Source organism: Bos indicus, chromosome 4 (assembly GCF_029378745.1).
Source record: "Bos indicus isolate NIAB-ARS_2022 breed Sahiwal x Tharparkar chromosome 4, NIAB-ARS_B.indTharparkar_mat_pri_1.0, whole genome shotgun sequence".
In the NCBI taxonomy this organism is placed as follows: domain Eukaryota; kingdom Metazoa; phylum Chordata; class Mammalia; order Artiodactyla; family Bovidae; genus Bos; species Bos indicus.
The window spans coordinates 56,761,835-56,786,834 of record NC_091763.1 but is presented as its reverse complement, the minus strand read 5'-3'; the positions used below and the strand labels follow the sequence as shown (position 1 = coordinate 56,786,834).

The 25,000-nt window shown below is 39.4% G+C and overlaps 1 protein-coding gene across 3 annotated transcripts in view; it reads right to left on the bottom strand.

Annotated features, from left to right (window-relative positions):
* The window catches only part of DOCK4 (dedicator of cytokinesis 4), a 477,852-nt gene that overhangs the window by 154,741 nt on the left and 298,111 nt on the right, over window positions 1–25,000 (bottom strand). For all 3 annotated transcript variants that reach the window (XM_070787253.1, XM_070787255.1, XM_070787254.1), the window contains exons 16-17: window positions 24,478–24,584; window positions 3,228–3,384 (exon numbers count right to left, since the gene is read on the bottom strand). In XM_070787253.1, the coding sequence (XP_070643354.1) occupies window positions 3,228–3,384; window positions 24,478–24,584 (264 nt within the window). The remainder of the gene's footprint in view (window positions 1–3,227; window positions 3,385–24,477; window positions 24,585–25,000) is intronic.

The following is a 25,000-nucleotide window of genomic DNA, read 5'->3' as shown; positions in this document are numbered from 1 at the left end:
GCACTGTTTTCATTTTTTCTTAACGTTTTAAAAAGTTGTTTTTAACAGTCCAAGGAAGCTAACAAACAAGTAAAGTGATTCCTTTTCTGATCCCTACTTTTAAGAAACTTAAAATATTTCCTTGATCTGGCAATCACAGATGTCCAGTCCAGCCAGTGCACTAGCCTCACTATGCTATCTAAGAATGACACTGGAAGACACAGAACGTGTGTAGACAGACACACTTTAGAAATCCTGAAATGCAAATCTGCTCTAGGAAACTGTCCTAGAGGCCACATCACTTACTAAATGCCCAATTGTAATGGAAATGGGATTTGTATATTTTCCAAGTCGAGTAAAATGAATACAAAAAAAATTTAATTCCAATTTGGAAGTGGATTACTTCTACACAGAGACATGTGTCTAGCATGTAAATTTCAGAAAAAAGAACTTCCTTCCTCCGTCCCATGTCTTTAAACACACTATTCATTTCCTGCCTCATTTTGAGCTGTCCAACATTGACAAGGTTAATCAAAGTCACAATGGTAATTAAGCACTTATTAGTCTTCAATAATGTGTCAAGCGTTGCTTTCTATATAGTGAGATGTTTAATGACTTCGTGAATAGTTTATTTACTTGAAAAATGTTCTCTGCTTTTACAGAGCAGCAGCTTCTAGTTATCAGGATTTGTTTTCCTCTGTCTTATGTTCACAGTTCTGTCTAATAGCCTAAACCCTAGAACTAGAAATAATTAAGCAGGCAGGGCCAAATGTTTTCATGGCAGAGAATCTATTGTTAGGTTTATATCTTTGGAAGAATAATGGCCCCCAAAGATGTCCATATTCTAACCCATGGATTTATCTTAACTGACAAAAGAGTTTTACAGGTGTGATTAAGTTAAAGATTTTTTAAATGGGGTATTATCCTGGATGATTTGGTGGGAGCACTCTCATCACAGGGGTCCTTAAAAGATGGAAGATGATCAGAGTCAGAGAGATCGAATATGCTTTGTTGCTGTCTTGGAAGATGGAGAAAGGGGCCTGTAGCCAGGGACTACAGGTGCTTACCTAGGAAAGGTAAATAAAGGGATTCCCTGCTAGAGATTTCAAGAGGGAACGTGGCCCTGCTGACACCTTGATTTTAGCCCAGGGAATAAGATTGCAGACTTTCTACCTCCAAAATTATAAGATAATAAATTATTGTTGTTTTAAGCCAATAAGTTTATAGTAATTACTACAGCAGTAACTGACAACTAATACTGGCTGAAAATAATCTAATGGAGGCAGAGAGTTAAATACGAACCAGATTCTTTAGAGACACACAACTCATCCATATAGGATGAATGAAAATAACACCTAAGGGAGTCAAAAACGTTGATTTTATTATTTTCACAACCTCTCTGGGGTTAGACTCTTCTCACAAAAAAGAAAAAAAGTGCCTAAGATTTGGTAAATGCTGTTTAGTCATAACGGAATTCTGTCAATGAAGGTTTTATTTAAGTAAGATCATTAACCATTGAATACTGATAGTCTGATGTAATAACCTAATTTGGCAATAGCTACCTTCAATCAAACTTACTACAAATAAACTACATAGTTTATTTTTAGAAATATGTCTCCAAAAATACCTCTGGAAGGGGATAAATGAAACCCGATATAAATGTAAAAAAAATAATTTGCCAAGGTCCTATATAAATACAGTAGCACTGTTTGACAAATTGGATGGTATCATTAAAAGTGGTCATTATAATAATGCCAAAATTTGCTTCTTTTCTCATTTCATGTTCTGAGAAAAGATATGTATTGCTTACTATATGACACAGAAGAAAGAACTAATAACACTTTAAAAAGTTTAAGCACAGGAGCATTTTTTTTGCCTAACAATACAGAGCCCTGATTTACTATGATTTGGCTTCAGATTTTTGACTTTACATGGGTGCAAAAGTGATATGAAATCATTTAGAAACTATACTTCAATTTTTGAGTTCAGGTATTTTCCTGGGTTAGCTACATGCAGTACAACAGCCTCCTATAATGTTGAGCATTGAGCCTCAGATGCCAGACAGCCAAGTGATCATAAAGGTAAAGAAGCAATATGGTTATTAATACAACCATTCTGTTTTTCACTCTTAGTACAGTATCCAATAAGTTATGCGAGACATTCAACATTATATTATAAAATAGGCTCTGTGTTAGAGAATTTTGCCCAGGTAGAAGCTACTGTAAGTTTTCTGAGCTTGTTTAGTGTAGGCTGGGCCAAGCTGTATGACACAGAAGAAAGAACTTTTCTTAGATGTTTTGTGGTCGTGGTGGTATGTGCATGCTCAGTCATGTCTGACTCTTTGCAACCCTATGGACTGTAGCCCACCAGGTTCCTCTGTCCATGGAATTCTCCAGGCAAGAATACTGGAGTGAGTTGTCAGTTCCTGCTACAAGGGATCTTCCTGATTCAGGGATCGAACCTGCATCTCCAGCATTGCAGGCAGATTCTTTGCCATCTGAGCCACCTGGGAAGCCCCATGATGCTTTGTAGGTTAGGTATAATAAATGCATATTCTACTTATCTTATTCAAGTTACCACGGGCTTATCAAAAGAATGTAACCCAATCCTAAAGTCAAGGAAGAGACATACCTTATTATAAAGTGATTGTCTTCAATAGAATGAGACTAATTTTATTATATGGCATTCAGGATGCTTTCCAGAAGCCTTACATGGTGACCATGAAGAATTCAAAAATATTTAATTTACTTCCTTCATTACAGACAATGCTTTCAGAACAATTTGCCAAGGAGAAGAGCTTGCTTTCTTAATCATAACTTTCTAAACAATCACTGACATAAAAAGTAATGCTAGAATAGAAAAGTAATATCCATCTAATTAAACAGAAAACAGCATTTACTCTGAAGCCTGCAATTAGCACAGTTTATGAAGCAAGAGAGATTAAGTTGGTGGTAATCTTTGCCTTTTTTTTTTTTTTTAAGCAGCTGGGTTTTGATGGTTTATTTGAGGACTTGAGTATTGGGTTCCAATACCAGGATAATTCTGTAGTCCTTAAACTATACACATTTAGCTGTTTGTTGGGTCACAATTACTTTTATTTTATTAAAAACCACAAACAGAAGGATCAACAACAATTTTTCTAGTGCAAAGTTCTTAAATATAAAACTGATGTTTACAGAATATCCAACTAAAATTCACATGAGTACTTAAATACAGGGGCTTTCAAATAAAACAGTATTATACATTACCGTTTTGTGTGAGTTTTGTGGAACAGAGAAAAGATGTTATCCAAAAAGACTCCTTTGTGGCCTTCATGGCTTGATTATTATTCCCAAGGAGAATGCCCTTGGAAAAAGGAAGTTTGAGGTAGCGGGTAGTATCCTGAAGATTTGTGTTTTCTTCACACTGTAAAAAAATATTTTAAAAAATGGAAGGGGGAGAGTTAAGAGACCTCTTGAGAATTATTAAGCATAATATTCATTTCTAGTTTTTAAGAACTGGGAAATATTCCAAATATCATTACAAACAGAATTTGGCTTTTAAGTAAAATGCAACAAAAATGTCTAAGAGGAATAACTCACTTATTTTGGACGCAGACCCATTTGGGTTTGAATTCTAGCTCTCTTACTTCCCACACAAGTAACTGTATCAAGTTATTCAGCCTCTTATGATTTCCGTTTTCTATCTCTATGACCTCACTATGCTGCCAAACAAATTAGATTACGTGAGGCCTTTACATAGAGCCTGATACATTGGAAGTGCTCAAGAAATCATATTGCAGTGACCATAGCATTTTAAAAAATCTTTTAACTGGAGGATAATTGCTTTACAATGTTGTGTTGGTTTCTGTCATACAACGCGAATCAACCATAACTATATGTATATATACATATATATCTACACACACATATATCCCCTCCATCTTGAGCCTCCCTCCCACCACCACCCCTCATCCCACAACCATAGCATTTTAAAAAAGTGCTTAAATTCTTCCCACATCTCCTCTGAGGTAGATATTAAACAACTCCTTACTTTGAAAACAGGCAATTAAAGGACTCTGTATTTCATGATAATATAATAATCCCACTATGGTGAGAAATCCCTACAGAAAATGTCAGTCAACAAATGTAAAAGAAATTATAGGTTTTAAAAATACAGTTTCATATTCCTAGTGTAATTCTTTCTTTAGTCAAGGGTTGTCACTAAATGCTAAAATCAGTAGGAAAATTGTTGATGAGCAAATGAACATTCTACGCTACCACACAGATTCCCTCCTACCGGCAAGGGGACAAATGTAACTGCACGTCGGGGGATTGGGCTGTCGGCCCTCTGATGCAGGGCAACGAAAACAACACATCATCCTCGCAATGCATTCCTCCCAAAGCTGTGGAGCCTGAATGGGTGACACCAACAGATTCACCTTCCACTTCACAGATAATACAAAGGACAGAGCAACATGCTGAATGCTATGGGGAAGCAACCAGACAAACCCAGAAGGCGGCACTTTCTGTAGGATGCCTGTCTTTGACTCCACAAGTCAAGTTTTGTGGGGGAAAAAAAAAAGGATTACTCTAGATTAAATAATACTTAAGAGATATGTAAGAGCCAGATACAATATAATGGCCCTGGATTTGGACAAACTTGCTGAAAAGGATTTTCTTTTGGAATTGATACATTGACTAAGTTCTAGATGAGATAAAAAAAAATTAATGATTGGAAAAGTCATTAACTGGAAAAAGTAAATAAAAAAATAATAAGGTCCTATTGTATAGCACAGGAAACTATATTCAATATCTTGCAATAAACGATAATGGAAAAGAATATTAAAAAAAGCATGTCTATTACATGTGTATCACTGAGTTACTTTGCTGTATAGCAGAGATTGGCACAACATTGTAAATAAACTATACTTCAATAAAAAAATAAAAAATACATATAATGAAGCAACCGAGATATTCTTCAGTACATGAATAGATAAATGTGGTACATCCAGAAACCAGAATACCATTTCAGTGCTAAAAATAAATGAGCTACCAAGCCATGAAAAGACATGGAGGAAACAATGCATATCACTAAGTGAAAGAAGCCAATCTGAAAAGTCTACAAACTCCATGATTCTAACTATGTAATATTCTAGAAAGTGCAGAACTATGAAGACAGTTAAAAAAAAAAATTAGTGGTTTCCAGAGGTTGGGAGTAGGAGAAAGGATGAACAGACAGACCACGGAAGATTTTTCTAGGGCAGTATGATATTATGATGATAGATACATGTCACTATACATTTGTCCAAATACACAGAATACACAAAAACAAGAGTGAAACCTAGGGTTTCCCTGGTAGCTCAGTGGTATAGAATCCATCTGCCAAAGCAGGAGACATGGGTTTGATCCCTGATCTGGGAAGATCCCACATGTTGTGGAGCAATTAAGCCCGTGTGCCACAACAACTGAGCCTGTGTTCTAGCGCCCGGGAGCCACAACTACTGAGCCCACGTGCCTCAGCTACTGAAGCCTGTGCGCCCTAGAGCCTGTGCTCGGCAACAAGAGAAGCCACCACGATGGGAAGCCTGAGCACAATTAGAGAACGTCCCTCACTCTCTGTGAGTAGAGAAAAGCCGGCATAGCAACAAAGACCCAGCACAGCCAAAAATCAAGAAAAATAAAATTATGCATAAAAAAAGAGTGAACCCTAGTAAACTAAGGGCTTTGGGTAATGATGATGTGTCAATGCAGATTCAACCTTGGTTAAAATAAATATGCACCTTTCTGGTGAATGATGCTGACAGTGGAGGAAGCTACACATATGCCAGGGCAGAGGGTGGAAGGGAAGTCTCTATCCTTTACTCTCAACTTTATATTATACTAAGCTACTCTTTTAAAAGTCTACTAAAATAAATAACATCATCTGGGTAAAAATGTCATACAGAAGAACCTCCAGAAAGATATACCCTAAGGGGTAACATCATCATATACCCTAATAGTTAACATCATCTGAGCAATCAGAATATGGTGTTTTTATTTTTGTTTATCTATATACTGTTTCTGTAATGAAGGTGACTTTAAATTAAAATTTTGAGAAAAATATATTGTAACAGATACAGAATCAGTATAGCTTACCTTATTTTGAACTAAATAAGTTTAGTTATGCTAAACTTAGTATTTAGTTTAACTAAATAACTAAATTTAGGAACTTTATTGTTTTTAATGTATATATTTATTTTTAAGGCTAGTGTCTTGGGAACAGGTAGGAAATTAAGCGCAGAACCCCTTTGGTATTCTAGGCTAATCTGTGTGATTTACAAACATTTTTTAATACTAAATCTTTAAGAAAGACAACTCTAATAAGCTTAGAGACACAAAATCAGAATATTACAAGATGTTCTTCCTGGCACATCTGCCCAGTAACAAGAGGACCAATAAACACAAGAAACTCTCTTCTAAAGTTATGGCTCCAAATGCTTCGGCAAGGTATTTCATTTAGACAGAAGAGTGCATATATAGTTTAGAAATAATTATAACGTGAACACTTCAGATGCTTTCCTGAATAAAAAGTGCTTAGCAATGTAAAGTTATGGAACCTGGGGTCACCATCCCCTCTTCTCAGTCTTGTTCTGGTATCAGGGCTTGGAGCACAGCACCCTACACTGGTCCTATTTTTTTCTGCCTGGATATTGTTTGTAGGGTCAGTAACATGCTCTGGTCCCATCTCCAGCGTGACCTGTATTCGGTATGTTGAACCACTCCTTCCTATTAAAACTGAAGCTTCATACAACCCCAGTCCAGACACCATCCAGTTATTTCCAGGTTTCTTCCCCAGAAGCTGGAGCATGCCTTGGTCTGGTATGCTTCATCTGTGTACAGAAATCCTGAAGCTATAGATTGCTTTCTTATCCCCATCCCCACAAATGACTGCCTGGTTCTTGAATACTTCTGGAAACCTCTTAGAATGTCTGCTTGCTGAACCCCTGTAGCTCAACCTGCAGTCAAGGATCAACCACTTCTGTGATTGAAGATGCGATGGTCGTGTTCTGCCCATAGGGGGCACTGTGAATAGACACCGTGGCTGCCTTTACAGGGGGCAGTCACTGTGGCCAGGTGAGTGCCACCTATTATAGTTCACTGCACTTCTCCCCCAGCCTAGGGGCAAGACCTCAGCATTGGAGTCTCTCTGATTTCGAGCTGTTACATCTTGATACCTTCTTACAGCTGAACTCTATCACCCTTACTCAACACAAAATACAGTCGTTAATACAAACATTACTCTGGACACAGAAGTTAAGACCTTCCTTCCACCAATAATACCACTGTGTTTTTTGTTATGTGTTGTGTGTATGTTGGTGCTGGTGTGGAGAGGAAGTGGAGAGGATGGGCAGGAATTCTACCTATTAATTTAGTAAAGAAAAGTACATAAAAACTCTTTGGTCTCTGTGAACTTTTTGCTTTAATATTTACTGTATTATAATATTTACTAATACTAGGTGTTCAAAATAGTTTTTTTTTTTTTTGGTCCATTAGCAGTCAAAATCATATGTTAGGTATGGGGTTAGAGTTTAAATCTATTTCCAAAGAACTTAAGTGGCCTGCAGAGAAAATCTCACAGCCTGCCTTTTCTTGTCCTCTGAGGTTTTCAGCTTGCATCCTCAACACATCACACAGCACTAGAGATTTTAAAGGCAATCCAAGCAACAATCATTCTGTTGATGTTGTTCAGTTGCTAAGTCATGTGCTAAGTTGTGTCTGACTCTGCAACTCCATGGTCTGCATTTACATTTATTTACATGCATTTGCCATCATTTACAAAGGCTTACTAAATGTCAGGCTAAGCACTCTGCATGTGTTTTTTTACTCTGATAATAATCCTGTGAGGCAGAACATCATAACCTGAAAAGCTTATGTGATTTGCTCAATATTACAATGTTAGTAAGAATCAGAGCCAAGATGTGAACCAAAGTTCATGCTCTCAACTACTATACAAAATAGCAATCGTGACTACAATGACTCTTCCACTGTTGTTTTAACCAGGTTTTGAGTTTTGCTGTAACAAATTTAAAATTAACAGATAACATATTGAATGGTAGGTATGGTTAAGAAAGATCACCCCCAAGATTTCATTTTTCACACACACAAAGTATGTTTGTGGGAAACACCCTGGGAGAGAGCTTAGAGTGGTCTTTGGAGCTAAAATAGTTTCATACCTAACAAGCCTATGAGTCCTACAGTGAAATGGCTGGTCTGTGTTCTGAAACCACCCAGGGAGCAAAAGGGATCATGTGATCTGGATGCAGTGGGGAGGAGAAGCACATAGGAGCAGAGAAGGCATGTCATGGGAGCCTAGGAACACAACAGATGAGTCAGAGATAATTTGTTCATTCACTGGATGAAACAGAAAAAAAAATGAGACTGAAGAGCAGTGAAGACTAGAAACAGGTTCCAGAAGATAGGCCTGTAGTGCACAGCAGATGTTGCAAAGGGTTAAGCCAGAAAGGTTGTCCAGTTCTTCAGAGGAAATGCTCAGCTCACCAGCAGAAGCCAGGGAGTGAGAACGAGTCAGCCATGAATTTCTCGAGCGTTCTTCTGCCAGGTGGGAGAAGAGTCTGGACTGTGAGGAGGAGTCTGAACAAGGGTACGGATGGGAGAGAATAAATGGGTAGGAGCAATCTTCCCCCAGGTGAAGGGCTAAAAATCAAGGAAGTCACAGAAATGAAGCTGGTAAAGTACAGCATGGAAATATCAGTGCAAAAAAGTTGTGGCTGGATGTCTGAATGCCTGTGAATCTGAATATTAAAACATTGCAGCTTTGCACAAAACTACATCACTGTGTTTTTTGATGGATGGTTTTGTCACCACAGTAAAATGCAGTTACATCCCTAAACCAATGAGTAGTTAAATACGGATCACTTGCATTCTAGGGAATACCCATAATGCAACTATTTTTGTTTTAGCACAGGGATGATTTTTTTTTCCATTAAATCCAGTGTGGGCACGGAAAAAGGCAACATGGATATTAGAATAAGAAGAAATATCCTCCCCTCCTCTTGCAGCAGACACAGACAAGCAAAAGTCTTGCTGGTATTATGTCAGATGGGGGAGACAGACAGAGAGATGTGGGAACGATTAACTGAGCCATTCTTCCTAGGAGAGACCAGGCCACATGACTACAACCCCCTGAGGTTGCACCTGGATAATGGGAACAAAACAATGTCACTGTCACAGAAAAGGACAATTCTGTGTTTGCTTCGATAGGGTGGGATCTGTGCAAGTCATTTTAAAATGGCATGAAGTTAATTTATTACAAATTAGAGAAGAGGGAGATGAAAGCCAGCCTGCTGCTTTACTTGAGACTGAAATCAGATCTGACAGGAGGGATGGACTCCCTAGATTATTAAAGAAGAGTTATAACAAAGGCTCTGTGGCAGCAGTAGTAGCCTCTTCTTTGAGATGATATAGCCTGGCTCACAATCTATTTCTTTGCCCAGAATTAAAATCAGTTGGTGGAGCAATGAATGGTACATCACACCCCAGGCCACTTTTTGCCCAGTCTTGAGCACAAGAAAGAGATGCAGTGGTCAGCCACAGACAGTCATCCAGAAAAGTGATAGGTGCAAAAATGCAAGCTATATAATTGAGAGAAATAAACAAGAAATTTCTTCAGATATTAACTGGTACAGAGATTCATAGTATATTAATAAAATTAAGGGGCCCGTAAGTTTCAGGATGTAGAGAATTAAATTAAAAACTATAGTAAGTTAGACAATCCATTTGAAACTACTGCCAGTTAAATGAACCAGATTTATCAACAGCTGTGGCAGAAAAACATCTTCTTCTGGGGATCCTTTCAACATGACTCATCATTCTTAATGTCAGTATTAAACATGTATTAAAATTCTACTATTTGAGTCTTTTAATTCAGTATAAAGAATGTAACAAGGAAATAAAAACTGTACCTGTACGTGAGGGCATTACATGTCTGACCTCTGCACTCATTTGTTAAGACTGATGACAAAGCAGCAGTAAAGACCCCTGGATTTTAGCTCCGCCAGGGAAGTAGAGAAAACTCTGTGGGGGGAAAGGCTATTTGACTTCAGTCATAAAGACTAAGAGGCTTGCCAGGCAAGGGACAGAAAGACAGGTTATACAGAAGAAACAAAACATATAAAGACACTGGGGGAGAAAAACACATATATGAGACGATGACGATACGGCAACTAAATGCAATGTGGGTTCTAGACTAGATCCCAGAAGAGAAAAAGAAAAGTACTGGAAAAATGTGCAACATCCAAATAAGTGTGTGTTAACAGTATTCCACTGAGGTTAATTTAGTTTCAATAAATGTTCTGCGGTTATGTAAGATGCTAACATAAGGAGAAGTTGGGTGAAGGGTATATGGGAATTTTCTGTACTATTTTTGAAACGCTTATCTAACTGAAAAAACAACTGTTTTAAAAAATACAGGTGTAGTCAGACAACTATATGTAGTTGAGTGTGGCTAAATGATGTGATTTTTTTTCTTTTTAGGACCAAAAAAGCCTTGGGACTACTCTGAACTTCTTAAAGGAGGAAAACTCGGGCTGATTCTGATATCTGTCTCTGGTTTAAATTTCTTAAAGAACCACCAAGGAGGAGGCAGTGACTGGTCATGAAACCAAGTGTTTAGATGGTGAGGTAAAGTGTGAGCAGTCAAGAGAAACTGAAGGTTTCAATTCACCACAGGAGAGGATGGAGATGGAATAAAAAAATTCAGTTTTGGACAAGCTGAGTTAAGAGGTATCTCTGGCAGATCCCGCTGAAGATGCTCAGTAGGCTGGTAAAAGCCCTGAACTACAAACCCAGATCTGGACATCATCAGCAGAGATGTAGCAAATTAACCCACAGAAGTGGGTGAGATGGTTCCAGAGTGTAGAAGACACAGATAGAGTCCAAAGATTAAATCCATGATAACACCAACATTTAAGATGCAGATAAGATGCACACTAGTATATACAGGAAGGATAAACAACAAAGTCCTACTGTATAGCACAGGGAACTATATTCAACATACTGTGATAAGCCATAAGGGGAAAGAATATGAAAAAGAAGATATATGTGTATAGCTGAGTCATTTTGCAGTACAGCAGTAATCAACACAATGTTTCTAAGTTAACTATACTTCACTAGGGGATTCCCAGGTGGCACTAGTGGTAAGAATCCATCTACCAATGCAGGAGACAAAAGACACAGGTTCATCCCTGGGATACAAGAGATGCAGGTTCGATCCCTGGGGTGGCAAGATCTTCTGCAGCAGGGAATGGCAACACACTGCATTATTCTTGCATGGGAAATTTCATGCAAAGAGCCTGGCAGGCTACAGTTAATGGGGCCACAAAGAGTTGGACATGACTGAGTGACTGAGCACATGCAACAAAAACATACTTTACTAAATAATTTTTTTTTTTTTTAATACAGATAAGAGAGAAGAGTACTCAAAGGAGTAGAAGGATCAGACTCAGGAGAACACTGTCAGACCACAAAATGTGGGATTTTCAAGAAGGGTAATCAATAGTATTACACGTTATAGGGAAGTCAAGTAAGGGAAGATTTAGGAAGTGTCTAGAAGGTTGGCCAGTGTAGGTGACCTTGAGGGGAAAACTTCATTTGAGCTTTGAGGACAGAAAGTAGTCCAAGGGACAAATGGGATGGAGGGAAGTAGAGACAGTGAGTGAAGACCAGCCTTTCCTGCAGGTGGCTCATGAGGGACAGGAAGAAACAGCGTGGTAGCTATTACAACGTAGTTTGTCTTTAAAGAAAAAGGGCTAGTAGAAGGAAAGAAATTATAAAAATTAGGGTAGAAATAAATGCAAAAGAAACAAAAGAGACCATAGCAAAAATCAATAGAGCTAAAAGCTGGTTCTTTGAAAAGATAAATAAAATTGACAAACCACTAGCCAGACTAATCAAGAAACAAAGGGAAAAGAATAAAATCAACAAAATTAGAAATGAAAATGGAGAAATTACAACAGACAACACAGAAATACAAAGGATAAGAGACTACTATCAGCAACTATATGCCAATAAAATGGACAACTTAGAAGAAACGGACAAATTTTTAGAAAAGTATAACTTTTCAAAACTGAACCAGGAAGAAACAGAATATCTTAACGGATGCATCACAAGCACGGAAATCGAAACTGTAATCAGAAATCTTTCAGCAAGCAAAAGCCCAGGACCAAATGGCTTCACAGCTGAATTCTACCCAAAATTTAGAGAAGTGTAAACACCTATCCTACTCAAGCTCTTCCAGAAAATTGCAGAGGAAGGTAAACTGCCAAACTCATTCTGTGAGGCCACCATCACCCTAATACCTAAACCTGACAAAGATGCCACAAAAAAAGAAAACTGCAGGCCAATATCACTGATGAACAGAGGTGCAAAACTCCTTAACAACATTCTAGCAATCAGAATCCAACAACACATTAAAAAGATCACACACCATGATCAAGTGGGCTTTATCCCAGGGATGCAAAGATTCTTCAATATCTGCAAATCAATCAATATAATACACCACGCACATTAACAAATTGAAAGATAAAAAACATGATTATCTCAATAGATGCAGAAAAGGTCTTTGACAAAATTCAACATCCATTTATGATAAAAACCCTCCAGAAGCAGGAATAGAAAGAACATACCTCAACATAATAAAAGCTATATATGACAAAACCACAGCAAACATTATTCTCAATGGTGAAAAATTGAAAGCATTTCCCCTAAAGTCAGGAACAAGAAAAGGGTGCCCACTCCCACCACTACTATTCAACATAGTTTTGGAAGCTTTAGCCACAGCAATCAGAGAAGAAAAATAAATAAAAGGAATCCAGATTTGAAAAGAAGTAGTAAAACTCTCACTGTTTGCAGATGACATGATCCTTTACATAGAAAACCCTAAAGACTGCACCAGAAAATTACTAGAGCTAATCAATGAATATAGTAAAGTTGCAGGATATAAAATTAACACACAGTAATCCCTTGCATACCTATACACTAACAATGAGAAAACAGAAAGAGAAATTAAGGAAACAATCCCATTCACCATTGCAACGAGAAGAATAAAATACTTAGGAGTAAATCTACCTAAAGAAACACAAGACCTATATATAGAAAACTATAAAACACTGGTGAAAGAAATCAAAGAGGACACAAATAGATGGGGAAATATACCATGTTCATGAATTTGAAGAATCAATATAGTGAAAATGAGTATACTACCTAAAGCAATCTATAGATTCAATGCAATCCCTATCAAGCTACCAACAGTATTTTTCAGAGAACTAGAACAAATAATTTCACAATTTGTAAGGAAATATAAAAAAACCTCGAATAGCCAAAGTAATCTTGAGAAAGAAGAATGGAACTGGAGGAATCAACCTGCCTGACTTCAGGCTCTACTACAAAGCCACAGTCATCAAGACAGCATGGTACTGGCACAAAGACAGAAATATAGATCAATGGAACAAAACAGAAAGCCCAGAGATAAATCACGCACATATGGACACCTTATCTTTGACAAAGGAGGGAAGAATATACACTGGAAAAAAGGCTGGGAAAACTAGTCAACCACTTGTAAAAGAATGAAACTAGAACACTTTCTAACACCATTCACAAAAATAAACTCGAAATGGACTAGAGATCTAAATGTAAGACCAAAAACTATAAAACTCCTAGAGGAAAACATAGGCAAAACACTCTGACATAAATCACAGCAGGATCCTCTATGACCCACCTCCCAGAGTAATGGAAATAAAAGCAAAAATAAACAAATGGGACCTAATTAAACCTAAAAGCTTTTGCACAATGAAAGAAAATATAAGCAAGGTGAAAAGACAGCCTTCAGAATGGGAGAAAATAATAGCAAACAAAGCAACTGAAAAAGAATTAATCTCAAAAATATAGAAGCAACTCCTACAGCTCAATTCCAGAAAAATAAATGACCAAATCAAAAAATGGGACAAAGACCTAAACAGACATTTCTCCAAAGAAGACATACAGATGGAAAAAACTGGAAATAGAACTGCCATATGACCCAGCAATCCCATTGCTGGGCATACACACTGAGGAAACCAGAATTGAAAGAGACATGTGAACCCCAATGTTCATTGCAGCACTGTTGATAATAGCCAGGACATGGAAGCAACCTAGATGTCCATCGGCAGACGAATGGATAAGAAAGCTCTGGTACATATACACAATGGAATATTACTCACACATTAAAAAGAATACATCTGAATCAGTTCTAACGAGGTAGATGAAACTGGAGGCTTTATACAGAGTGAAGTAAGTTAGAATGAAAAACACCAATACAGTATACTAATGCATATATATGGAATTTAGAAGATGGTAACAATGACCTTATATGTGAGACAGCAAAAGAGACACAGATATATAGAACAGTCTTTTGGACTCTGTGGGAGAAGACGAGGGTGGGATGATTTGAGAGAATAGCATTGAAACATGTATGTTATCATATGTGAAACAGATCACCAGTCCAGGTTCGATGCATGAGACAAGGTGCTCAGGGCTGGTGCACTGGGATCACCCTGAGGGATGGGATGGAGAGGGAGGTGGGAGCGGGGTTCAGGATGGGGGACATGTGTACAACCATGGCTGATTCATGTAAAAATATGGCAAAACCCACTACAATATTGTAAAGTTATTAGCCTCCAATTAAAATAAATAAAAGAAAAATGCTTTAGAGTGTTAAAAATCTGATAACACTGCCAGAAGAGAGGAAACAAGAGGGAATGCTAAGAGAAGCAAGCTAAGGGGAGCCAGGAGAAGAGGAAGATCCTGAAAGAAGCAGGTGGAAGCATTAGCCTTGAAGGGAAGGAGTCTTGCCCCACCACTGAGACAGGAAGCAAGAAGGAAAGGAAGGAGGCAGATAAGTGTGCAGGTGGCAAAGGAGAGAACACATGGATTTAAGGAAGTTCCTGTCTGATGGCTTCTGTTTTCTCTGTTAAGGACAGGGGAAGTGGTGAGGCAGGCAGAGTGGTAAAGTCTTGTCAGTAGTTGTTATGAGGATTAAGAAGGGAACTATGGACAGAGGTTTGTAACCCCATACAGGAGTGGGTGACCAAACCATCCCCAAGGAAAAGACATGCAAGAAGACAAAGTGGTTGTCTAAGGAAGCTCTACAAATAGCTAAGGAAAAAAGAGAAACAAAAGTCAAGGGACAGAGGGAAAGATATGCCCAAATAAATGCAGAGTTCCAGAGAATAGCAAGGAGAGATAAGAAAGACTTCTTAAATGAACAATGCAAAGAAATAGAAGAAAAAAATAGAATGGGAAAGACTAGAGATCTCTTCAAGAAAATTGGAGACAATAAGGGAACATGTCATGCAAGGATGAGCATGATAAAGGACAGAAACAGCAAGGACCTAACAGAAGCAGAAGCAATTAAGAAGAGGTGGCAAGAATACACAGAAGAACTATACAAAAAAGTCTTAATGACCCAGATAACTTTGATGGTATGGTCACTCACCTAGAGCCAGACATCCTGGAGTGTGAAGTCAAGTAGGCCTTAGGAAGCATTACTCTGAACAAGTTAGTGGAGGTGATAGATTTCCAGCTGAGCTATTTCACATCGTAAAAGATGATGCCATTAAAGTGTTGCACTCAATATATCAGCAAATTTGGAAAACCCAGCAGTGGCCACAGGACTGGAAAAGGTCAGTTTTCATTCCAGTTCCAAAGAAGGGCAGTGCCGAAGAATGTTCAAACTACTGTACAACTGCACTCATTTCATACACTAGCAAAGTAATGCTCAAAGTCTTTCAAGCTAGGCTTCAACAGTATGTGCACTGAGAACTTCCAGGTATACAAGCTGGATTTAGAAAAGGCAGAGGAAGCAGAGATCAAATTGCCAACATTAGTTGGATCACAGAAAAAGCAACGTAATTCCAGAAAAACATCTACTTCTGCTTCACTGACTATGCTAAAGCCTTTGACTGTGTGGATCACAACAAACTGCAGAAAAATTCTTAAAGAGATGGGAATACCAGACCACCTTACCTGTCTCCTGAGAAATCTGTATGCAGGTCAAGACACAACTGTTAGAACTAGATGTAGAACAACAGACTGGTTCAAAACTGGGAAAGGAGTACATCGAGGCTGTGTATTGTCACCCTGCTTATTTAACTTCCATGCAGAGTACATCATATGAAATGCCAAGTTGGATAAATCATAAGGTGCAATCAAGACTGCTGGGAGAAATATCAATAACCTCAGATATGCAGATGATATCACTTCACTGGCAGAAAGTGAAGAGGAACTAAAGATCCTCTCAATGAAGGTAAAGGAGGAGAGTGAAAAAGCTGACTTGAAACTCAACATTCAAAAAACTAAGATTATGGCATCTGGTGCCATCACTTCATGGCAAACCGAAAGGGAAAAAGTGGAAGCAGTGACAGATTTGGTTTTCCTGGGCTCCAAATCACTTTGGACAGTGACTGCAGCCATGAAATTAAGACACTTGCTCCCTGAAAGGAAAGCTATGACAAACCTAGAGAGCATATTAAAAAAGCACAGACATCTCTTTGCTGACATAAACAGGTGGACCATAAAGAAGGCTCAGTGCTGAAGAATTGATGCCTTCAAAATACGGTATTGGAGCAGACTCTTGAGAGTCCCTTAGACAGCAAGGAGATCAAACCAGTCAATCCTAAAGGAAATCAACCCTGAATAATCACTGGAAGGACTGTTGCTAAAGCTGAAGTTCCATTACTTTGGCCACCTGATGCGAAGAGCCAACTCATTGGAAAACACCCTGAGGCTGGGAAAAGACTGAAGGCAAAAGGAGAAGAGGGCGACAGAGGATGAGATGGTTAGATAGCATCACGGACTCAATGGAATTTGAGCAAACTCTGGGAGATAGTGGAGGACAGAGGAGCCTGGTGTGCTCAATCTATGTGGTCACAAAGATTTGGACATGATTTAGTGACTGAACAACAGAGACAGTAACCAGGACAGGTAGAAAGTTGCCATGTTGTATGGAACAAGCCTTATAGAGAGAGGGCATGGAGACTCTACAAAAGGATGGAGAATGGTATCTTTACATGCACTGGGCCATTTAAAGAGATCTAGAGTCAGGATACTGAACATGAGGCTTCAGAAGAAGAGCTTTCTCTACTCCAGAGGCCACACAGGAAGCTCTCTCAGCAGGAGAGCCAGAGATCAGCAGAGGCAGAGATTTTAAAAGATTGTGTAATAGTATTAATTACTGAGAATGAAAGCACTTTCTGCCCATCACATTAGTAGCCTTCAGGGCTGAGATCAAGTCCACTTATTAAGTTATCTTAGCTTTATTTCCTTTCTTTTTCTTTGCTTGACTTAGTTTGTGCTGGACTGTGTTAGTCGCTCAGTCATGTCCGACTCTTTGCCATTCCACGGACTGTAGCCTGCCAGGCTTCTCTGTCCATGGAATTCTCCAGGCAAGAATACTGGAGTGGATTGCCATTCCCTTCTCCAGAGGAACTTCCCAACCCAGGGATCAAACCCTGGTCTCCTGCCTTGCAGGCAGATTCTTTACCATTTGAGCTACAGGGAAGTCTGGTTTGGCTTACTTTTATGCTAAATTTACCAGGCTATTTACATTTTGATTTAATTTTGCAGGTGTATGCTACCTAATTTCTCTTATAGTCTGTAATAAAACAAGGGTTATGTGACCAATGCTCCTATGCCTAAGCCCAGGGTGGACAGAAATGTTTTGTGCTTGTCTAAGATTTATTTCTCATGATTATAGGGGTGTCCTTGTGGGGTTCCCTTGTGACTCAGCTGGTAAAGAATCTGCCTGCAATGCAGGAGACCTGGGTTCAATCCCTGGGTTGGAACGATCCCATGGAGAAGGGAAAGGCTACTTGCCGGGAGCCAGCACGGGAGTCCCCACCCATAACAGGGTTATGTGGGAGAGTTCTGGTGGGCAAGGTGAGCCAAAACTCGAGGGGTGCCCCTCTGGGCCTGCCTGAGCTCTACCCCAAAACCAGAGTCTGCCTGCCTTACTGCTTTGTGCTCTCACCTACACCTCTGACTTTACGGGGGGCTGTCCCCCACCACCATCTCCCTCTCTGAAAAAGAGTTAACTTACAGCTCCAGTTAATAAAGTTCCTGGGCATGACAAGAGTGTTTTAGTTCACAAACCCCTCAGATGGCTCTCTAACTTGCCTGACAGGTTTACCCGGACTCCTACAGCTATGCATACAATTGTTTACAATTGTAAACATGAGCGGCACAGGAAGCTTAAGATATTCAAATAGTATAGAGCCTCTTGGAGAGTTAGAAATTGTCAGAATAGAACTAGTAGAAGATTTCATTGTTGAGCCTATGCTTGCTGCCAAGTTTCCACATCCCCTATATTGTATCCTTGGAAGTGTATTAATTAATATAGTTGGTATGTAGAAAAAATAAGTAGTGGCCTTGGTGTTAACAACTTTAGACCCTTAAGGTAATAAATTCTTTCCTTTGTTGTAAACCCACTGCACCTCTGCCCTATAGGAATGCAACTTTAACACCTTCGGAGGATGGCGCCAAACTTTAAAATAATTACTCTTAGAGAAAATAAGTATTATGGTTGACAAACCTTTGTTAGAGTCATAAAATGTTAACAGGCCTTCTGGCCAGAAGATGATGTAAATCACCTAAGCCATTTGTATATTGTAAGTTTGCAGAAAAGAAACCCTGATTTCCATAAGGATCAAAGACTGCTGACTCTGCATGATTTCACACCCCCTATTATCCTCTACGTGCCACTTAGGGTATAAAAGCCCCTGTTGAAAATAACAGAGAATAAAGCTATGGGCCTTGCTCACTGAAGCTTGGTCTCCCCATATCGTTCTTTCTCTCACCTCCTGGCTGAATTCCCATCTGGAGCATGGAGGCTTGTCAAGCCTACTAATTTTGCCTGGGCTTCTAAGATCTGACCGGGGAGGCCTTAGTGTCTCCTCTCCTTCGGGAGAACAGGAGGACGCCTGCGGCCTACGTAGGTGACACAAACTCCTTGTCTTGGAGTTTTATTCGTTTTCCACGTAAACCAAGTTATTCAGCCTCTTTTCTCCACTGAATTTTCTCACTGAGCTATCCCTATTTAACCACTCTTTATATCTCTAATTAATACTTAATTAAGCTATCGCTATTCTAATCGCTGACGCCATCATCCTGAGGGAATCCCTGGATCCAAGTGGGGCTGGGCCCCGGCAGCTACTCACTCCAGTATTCTGGCCTGGAGAATTCCTTGGACTGTGATGTCCAGGGGGTTGCAAAGAGTTGGACACGACTGAGCGACTTTCACTTACAGGGGTGTCTCTTTCAGAATTGTTGGAGAAGTATGTAGAGTTTTCTGCACAGCAAGATGGGTGGCAAACCTATCAGTCTATTAAATTCTTCAGCCTCCTGTCATTTTTTCATTTTACTTATAAATACAAACATCATATAGGAAAGGATAAGTGGAAAGTAATTCAATCTGAGAAATTCACCTCAAAGATGGTAACTAGTGCAGAGAGGCTGTGCTGGACTTCTAGGGACCAGGTGGGGAACTGGAGTATAAAACAGGAAACTGAAACATTGCAGGGAAAAAACGAGACACAAAGCATTTATGAACAAATTTCTAGGGAGCAAAAGTGATGAATTCATCAAAGACTCTTGCAATCTAGGCCATACATTAAACTAATCCCTTTCCAACCAGGATACATGATCATGCTCTATTTAGCTGATTTCTTATCTGGCCCTTCTCTTGCTCAGAAGCAATAAATCCCACCCTAAGGAATCAGATTCTCTACTAAGGAAATCCCCAGTCTGGCTGAGTTGGGTCACTTGAGTCATAGTGGTGTTAATCAACATAATGAATTTGCAAAATCCCGATTTCTTTAAAAGTAGACTATATTATTACTTGTTTATCTATACATACAAACTAGACCCAAGAGTATTTCAGCATGTACTTCAAAGAAATAAAAATCCTCACTAGAATAGTTAAGAATGGAAACTTGAGTACACAGTTAATAAACTTCCTATCCTTTTTTGGACCTTCATATTATTATCCGTAACAGACTTGACTCTTGGAAAATGAATTTTCTTAAGCTTATTATTTCAATCTCTTTTCTTAACTTTGCTTTCCAGCAGGTAGCTGGCAATGAGTAGCCAAAAATATCTCTACAAATTTAAGGAAGACAACAAACCTAGCAGAATGCAGCAAAATAACAAAACTTAGCAAGACTAAATGCTGTTACAATCAACTTAGGAATTCCAAAGACAAGTTTTGGACTTAGCCATCAACTACTTGGAGATATGACTGATGTCCTCAGAGGTGAAAAGGGACCCTGGAAGCACAAAATCTTTAATGATGACTAATCAAGTTCTTTCACTTCCCTTTCTAAAGCTATAATATTTGGATTTTTGTAGATTTCAGAGGTTATCTCCATGGAGTACCACTGCAAACATACTATCAATTATGTAAAGGTGAAAATGACTCTGAAAGGGAGCTTTGCCCTCAGAATTCTTTAGCTCCTGCCCTAAAGGATGAGTCCAGGTTCTTGTCAGACCACTGACTGATAACAACCTTGTCACAATGATTTCCTTAAAACACACTTAGAAGTCCAGTCACTGTCACAAGGGGAAATTATTATCTCTTTCATAAATTTTAGGCCCAAATTAGGCTATTAAATAGTTTTCAATATACCACTTTTTTTTTCTTAGTTCACTGCAGAAATGAATCTTCTAAACCAGAACCTTACATGAGGAAGAAAGTAGATTTTATATATCCTACTATGAGGGATTCTCTGGTGGCTCAGATAGTAAAGAGTCTGCCTGCAATGTGGGAGACTGGGTTTGATCCCTGGGTTGGGGAGATCCCCTGGAGAAGGAAATAGCAATCCACTCTGGGAAAATCCCATGGACAGAGAAGCCTAGCAGGCTACAGTCCATATGATCTTATAAATAAATCAGTTTTAAACTTTATGTAGCTAAATTTATACATTTTGGGGGTACCTAATTTCTAACATTGAAGAGGCATCATTAGAAAGGCCCTCCTTCCCTTAACTTTCTAAAAATGTTCATTCATATTATAAAGGCTCTTACAGTTTTATTTTTTACATTTAATTGGAATCTGCTTTGGTATAAGAAGCAGGGTAGGAATCCAGAGCTTAACTTTTCCCTGCAGCACCTATTGTGGCCATCTCAATTATCTCAACATCACTTATTAAATGGGCTATTTTTTTACCCAGTAATTTGAAATCCATTCCTCTTCTTAGCTTCCTTTTTTATTCAAATTTTTAAATTAATAAATTCAAGCCTGTAATTGTCAGCAGGCTTTGAGACTGCCCATCATGGCAGAGGAAGAATAACATTATGCTCATAATATCATTTTATAATCATAACCCGCAAGTGCCCTTAAGTAGAAATTGAACTTCTTGGCTCAGTACTATGAAAAAGAAAACCATGTATCAACTAGATGAAAAACAAAAGATGTTATGCTTGGCAGGTATTCCAGTTCTCTTTAAGCAACACTGAATAATCCTAATCATAAGACTCAGCTACTTAGGGTTGTTCTGCGGAACTAATGCTTCCTCATGGGTCTACGCAACGTAGGCCTGCCCTGCATGAGATGATCTACAGATACCATCCTGAGCCTCCTTTGTGATGAGGAAGATCACTGGGAAGAGCTGCTCTTTACACTGTTGATGCTCAAATAAATTTTCTTACGCTTTCTGGATCAGAATTCTATGTATTCATTGAAAATTTGTTTAAGGGCTTGAGATGATTCAAAGCTCCACTTTTGAGAAAAATGGTGGTTCTATCCAAGGCATCCTGACAGACCCCAGGTAATGGAGTGGAATGAGCCTATGCCTGGGAACCAATACCAGTTGGATGCTAAATGCTCACATGGAGAAGTAAGCCTTGCTACCTGTCCTCCTGGCATTTTAAGCACATTGGTATCTCTAATCAGCAACTAAGAGTTTTAATATTATTTATACTTCTTTAGAGGAAGTCAACCCAGACTTGCCTGGAAAGTTAGTACCTACCATCCAAAAACACCCTCCAATCCACAGGTGAGATAGCCTACATTGTGAAATGTCATGTACACTCAGTCGTGTCTGGCTCTCTTCAATCCCGTGGACTGTAGCTCACCAGGCTCCTCTGTCCATGGGATTTTCCAGGCAAGAATACTAGAGTGGGTTGCCATTTCCTCCTCCAGGGGATTTTCCCGACCTAGGGATCAAACCCACGTTTCTTGCGTCTCCTATATTGGTGGGTGGATCCTTTACCACTGTGCCACTTGGGAAGCCTTGTGAAATGTCATAAAGAAGTGATTTATTCTTCTAAATATTATTAGGAAGTTAATAATTACCTTAGCCCTGCCTTTTCTGTGTGAAGATTTAATGGTACAGAGAGTCAAGATCACAAACATTCACATCAAGTGCCACTTATGTCTTTTGGAAAACTGTAGCTGAAGACACAGCCTGTTACATTACCCATTTCACATAAAGGGGCCGACCTTTATTTATATAAATAGATCATCTCACGTGTCTAGTCCATTTAGCTCCTCTGTGTGCTTCAGTGTTACTCAACTTGAAAATATTTTTTCTCTGTATTTTAACATCACGAATTCCTTTAAGTCACTTTTGAAGTCTACAGAATGTATGTGTCAGAAATGGAGGCACTTTAATGGTCTTATTCACCACTATATTCCCAGTTGCTAGAAGAATGTCTGCCCCATGGTCTGTGGTAGTCAATGTGCTGAACAAACAACCAGAAAATAAATGATTCAAGAAATATGCACATACATACCAAAGCACAAACAAAAATTACCCGGTGTTTTGTGCATGAACACTCATTTTACCAGCAATAATCCAAATGTAAAGAAAGTCTCTGTCATATCCTTCCTTCACTCAGTGTATCTTCACTGCACATCTGCCACATGCCAGAACCCCTCTGACTCAGCTGTTGTTCCTGAAGGGCTCCTAAACCTACCATGGTGAGTTGAGGGGTCATCAGACAACCATCTGACAATGTAATGAGGACAATGGTAAGAGATTTGTGCAGATACCTGGAGAATTCATGGACAGACACATAGTCAGCTGGGAACACAGACAGTAGGAACTAGGGTGTGGGGACTGTTTTCCCAAGGTTCTGGCCCAGGTGAGCCTCTGCAGATGAGGAGGAGCCAACTGTTGGGAGACAGGGGAAGCATGACGGCAGGAATGTCAAGTGGAGCTGGGGGAACCAGCAGGCAGGAAGTGACTGGGGCATTAGGTAGAGGACTGGAAATGGGATGATATGAGGCATAAGGGCGGAGAAGGCAATGGCAATCCACTCCAGTACTCTTGCCTGGAAAATCCCATGGATGGAGGAGCCTGGTAGGCTGCAGTCCATGGGGTCGCTAAGGGGTGGACACAACTGAGAGACTTCACTTTCACGCATTGGAGAAGGAAATGGCAACCCACTCCAGTGTTCTTGCCTGGAGAATCCCAGGGACGGGGGAGCCTGGTGGGCTGCCTTCTCTGGGGTCGCACAGAGTTGGACACAACTGAAGCGACTTAGCAGTAGCAGCAGAGGCATAAGGGAGGAGGCAGCCCGACATACCTGAAAGCCTGCCATTTCCACTGTTGGCAATGGGAAGCTTTTCCATGGGTTGAAGTCAGGCAAGGGTCTGGTAAGATTTGCACCTTAGACAGGTCACCCCAATGGCTGACTAGAAAATGGACTAAAGGGAGAGAAGGCCCAGGTGGGCAGGACTAGTGAGCCCAGATGAGAGCTGACAAGAGCCTGGAAGAGTGTGTGGTTACAGAAATGGAGAAATGCAAAGGAGAAAGATTTTGGAGAAAATCATATACCTTAGTGCTTGATTTCATAGTTGCAACTGCTTCTGTTCTATATTTCATTATTACTAGTATTCTCTGATAATTCCTAAGGATCTCTTGTTAGGTGAATTTTCTTTTTATTGCCTACTACACTATATTTTTTTCCCCAAATGTTTGCATGCCAATTCTTGTGGCAAAAAATAGAGTAACAACCACTGAAGTTGTCATAACAAGGAACAGCTACTTACTTCTCCCTTGCTTCGTGAGAGCAGCAAATGAGACAAACAGAAAGGTGACCTTGCAAAATCTGCTTCTGGGGTCCACAGATAAGAAAGCAAGTACTGGGAATATTTTAAAAATATTAATATATTAAAATATTAAAAACCTTATTTGTAAGGTTTATCTAATCCTATCACAGCCATGGATAGGATTTCAAGGTCACCCTATAGACTTAGCCAAATACCATTATTTCAATTAAGTTCAAAAAAAATCTTTAAAATACGTGTCAGAATATGACAGAATCTAGAGATACTACTCTCAAAAATGCACTCTCTCTGCCAGCAATCAACCAAAAGAGTATCTTTGCAGTCCGTTTTTTCTCTTTTCCAGAGTGAGGATAAGACTGTGAGTTAGTACTTCTGCCCTGTTTTTCACAACTGCCCCCAACCTCTGACTGATGTTACCTTATGCACAATGAGCTCATGCGTGCCATCTGGAAGTGTCCTACCATCTTCCTGCATCAGGGGAACAAAGGAGAAGCCAAACAATTTCTTCTCTCCTTTCTCCTTTGCTGTAGAAGGGGGAAAAAAAAAAGAATCAGTTATTTCAGTGTATGCTTACACACTGTGTTCAGACACACGGATTGGGGACATGAGTGATCATGAAGAAATAGAACACTCCCCACCCCCCACCCCCCACACACATCCGCACCCTTTATACAATAAAAAGCAGCTCTTATGATGGGACTTCTGTCTACAGTGGCCACCCTCTAACCCCATAGTCCTGCCTCATAACCATAAGTTATATTCCTTGACTAATTTTCTTCAAGGGATTCACTATTTGAAATTATGTGTTTTGTTTGTTTGTTTTTTGAAGTTGTAGATTTCCTGTTTCTTCTCCTCACAACCCAACCTCCACCCCTTCTCATAAGCACCACAGAGGGCAAGATACTTGTCTGCTTTATTTTACTCTATGCTTGGTATCTCA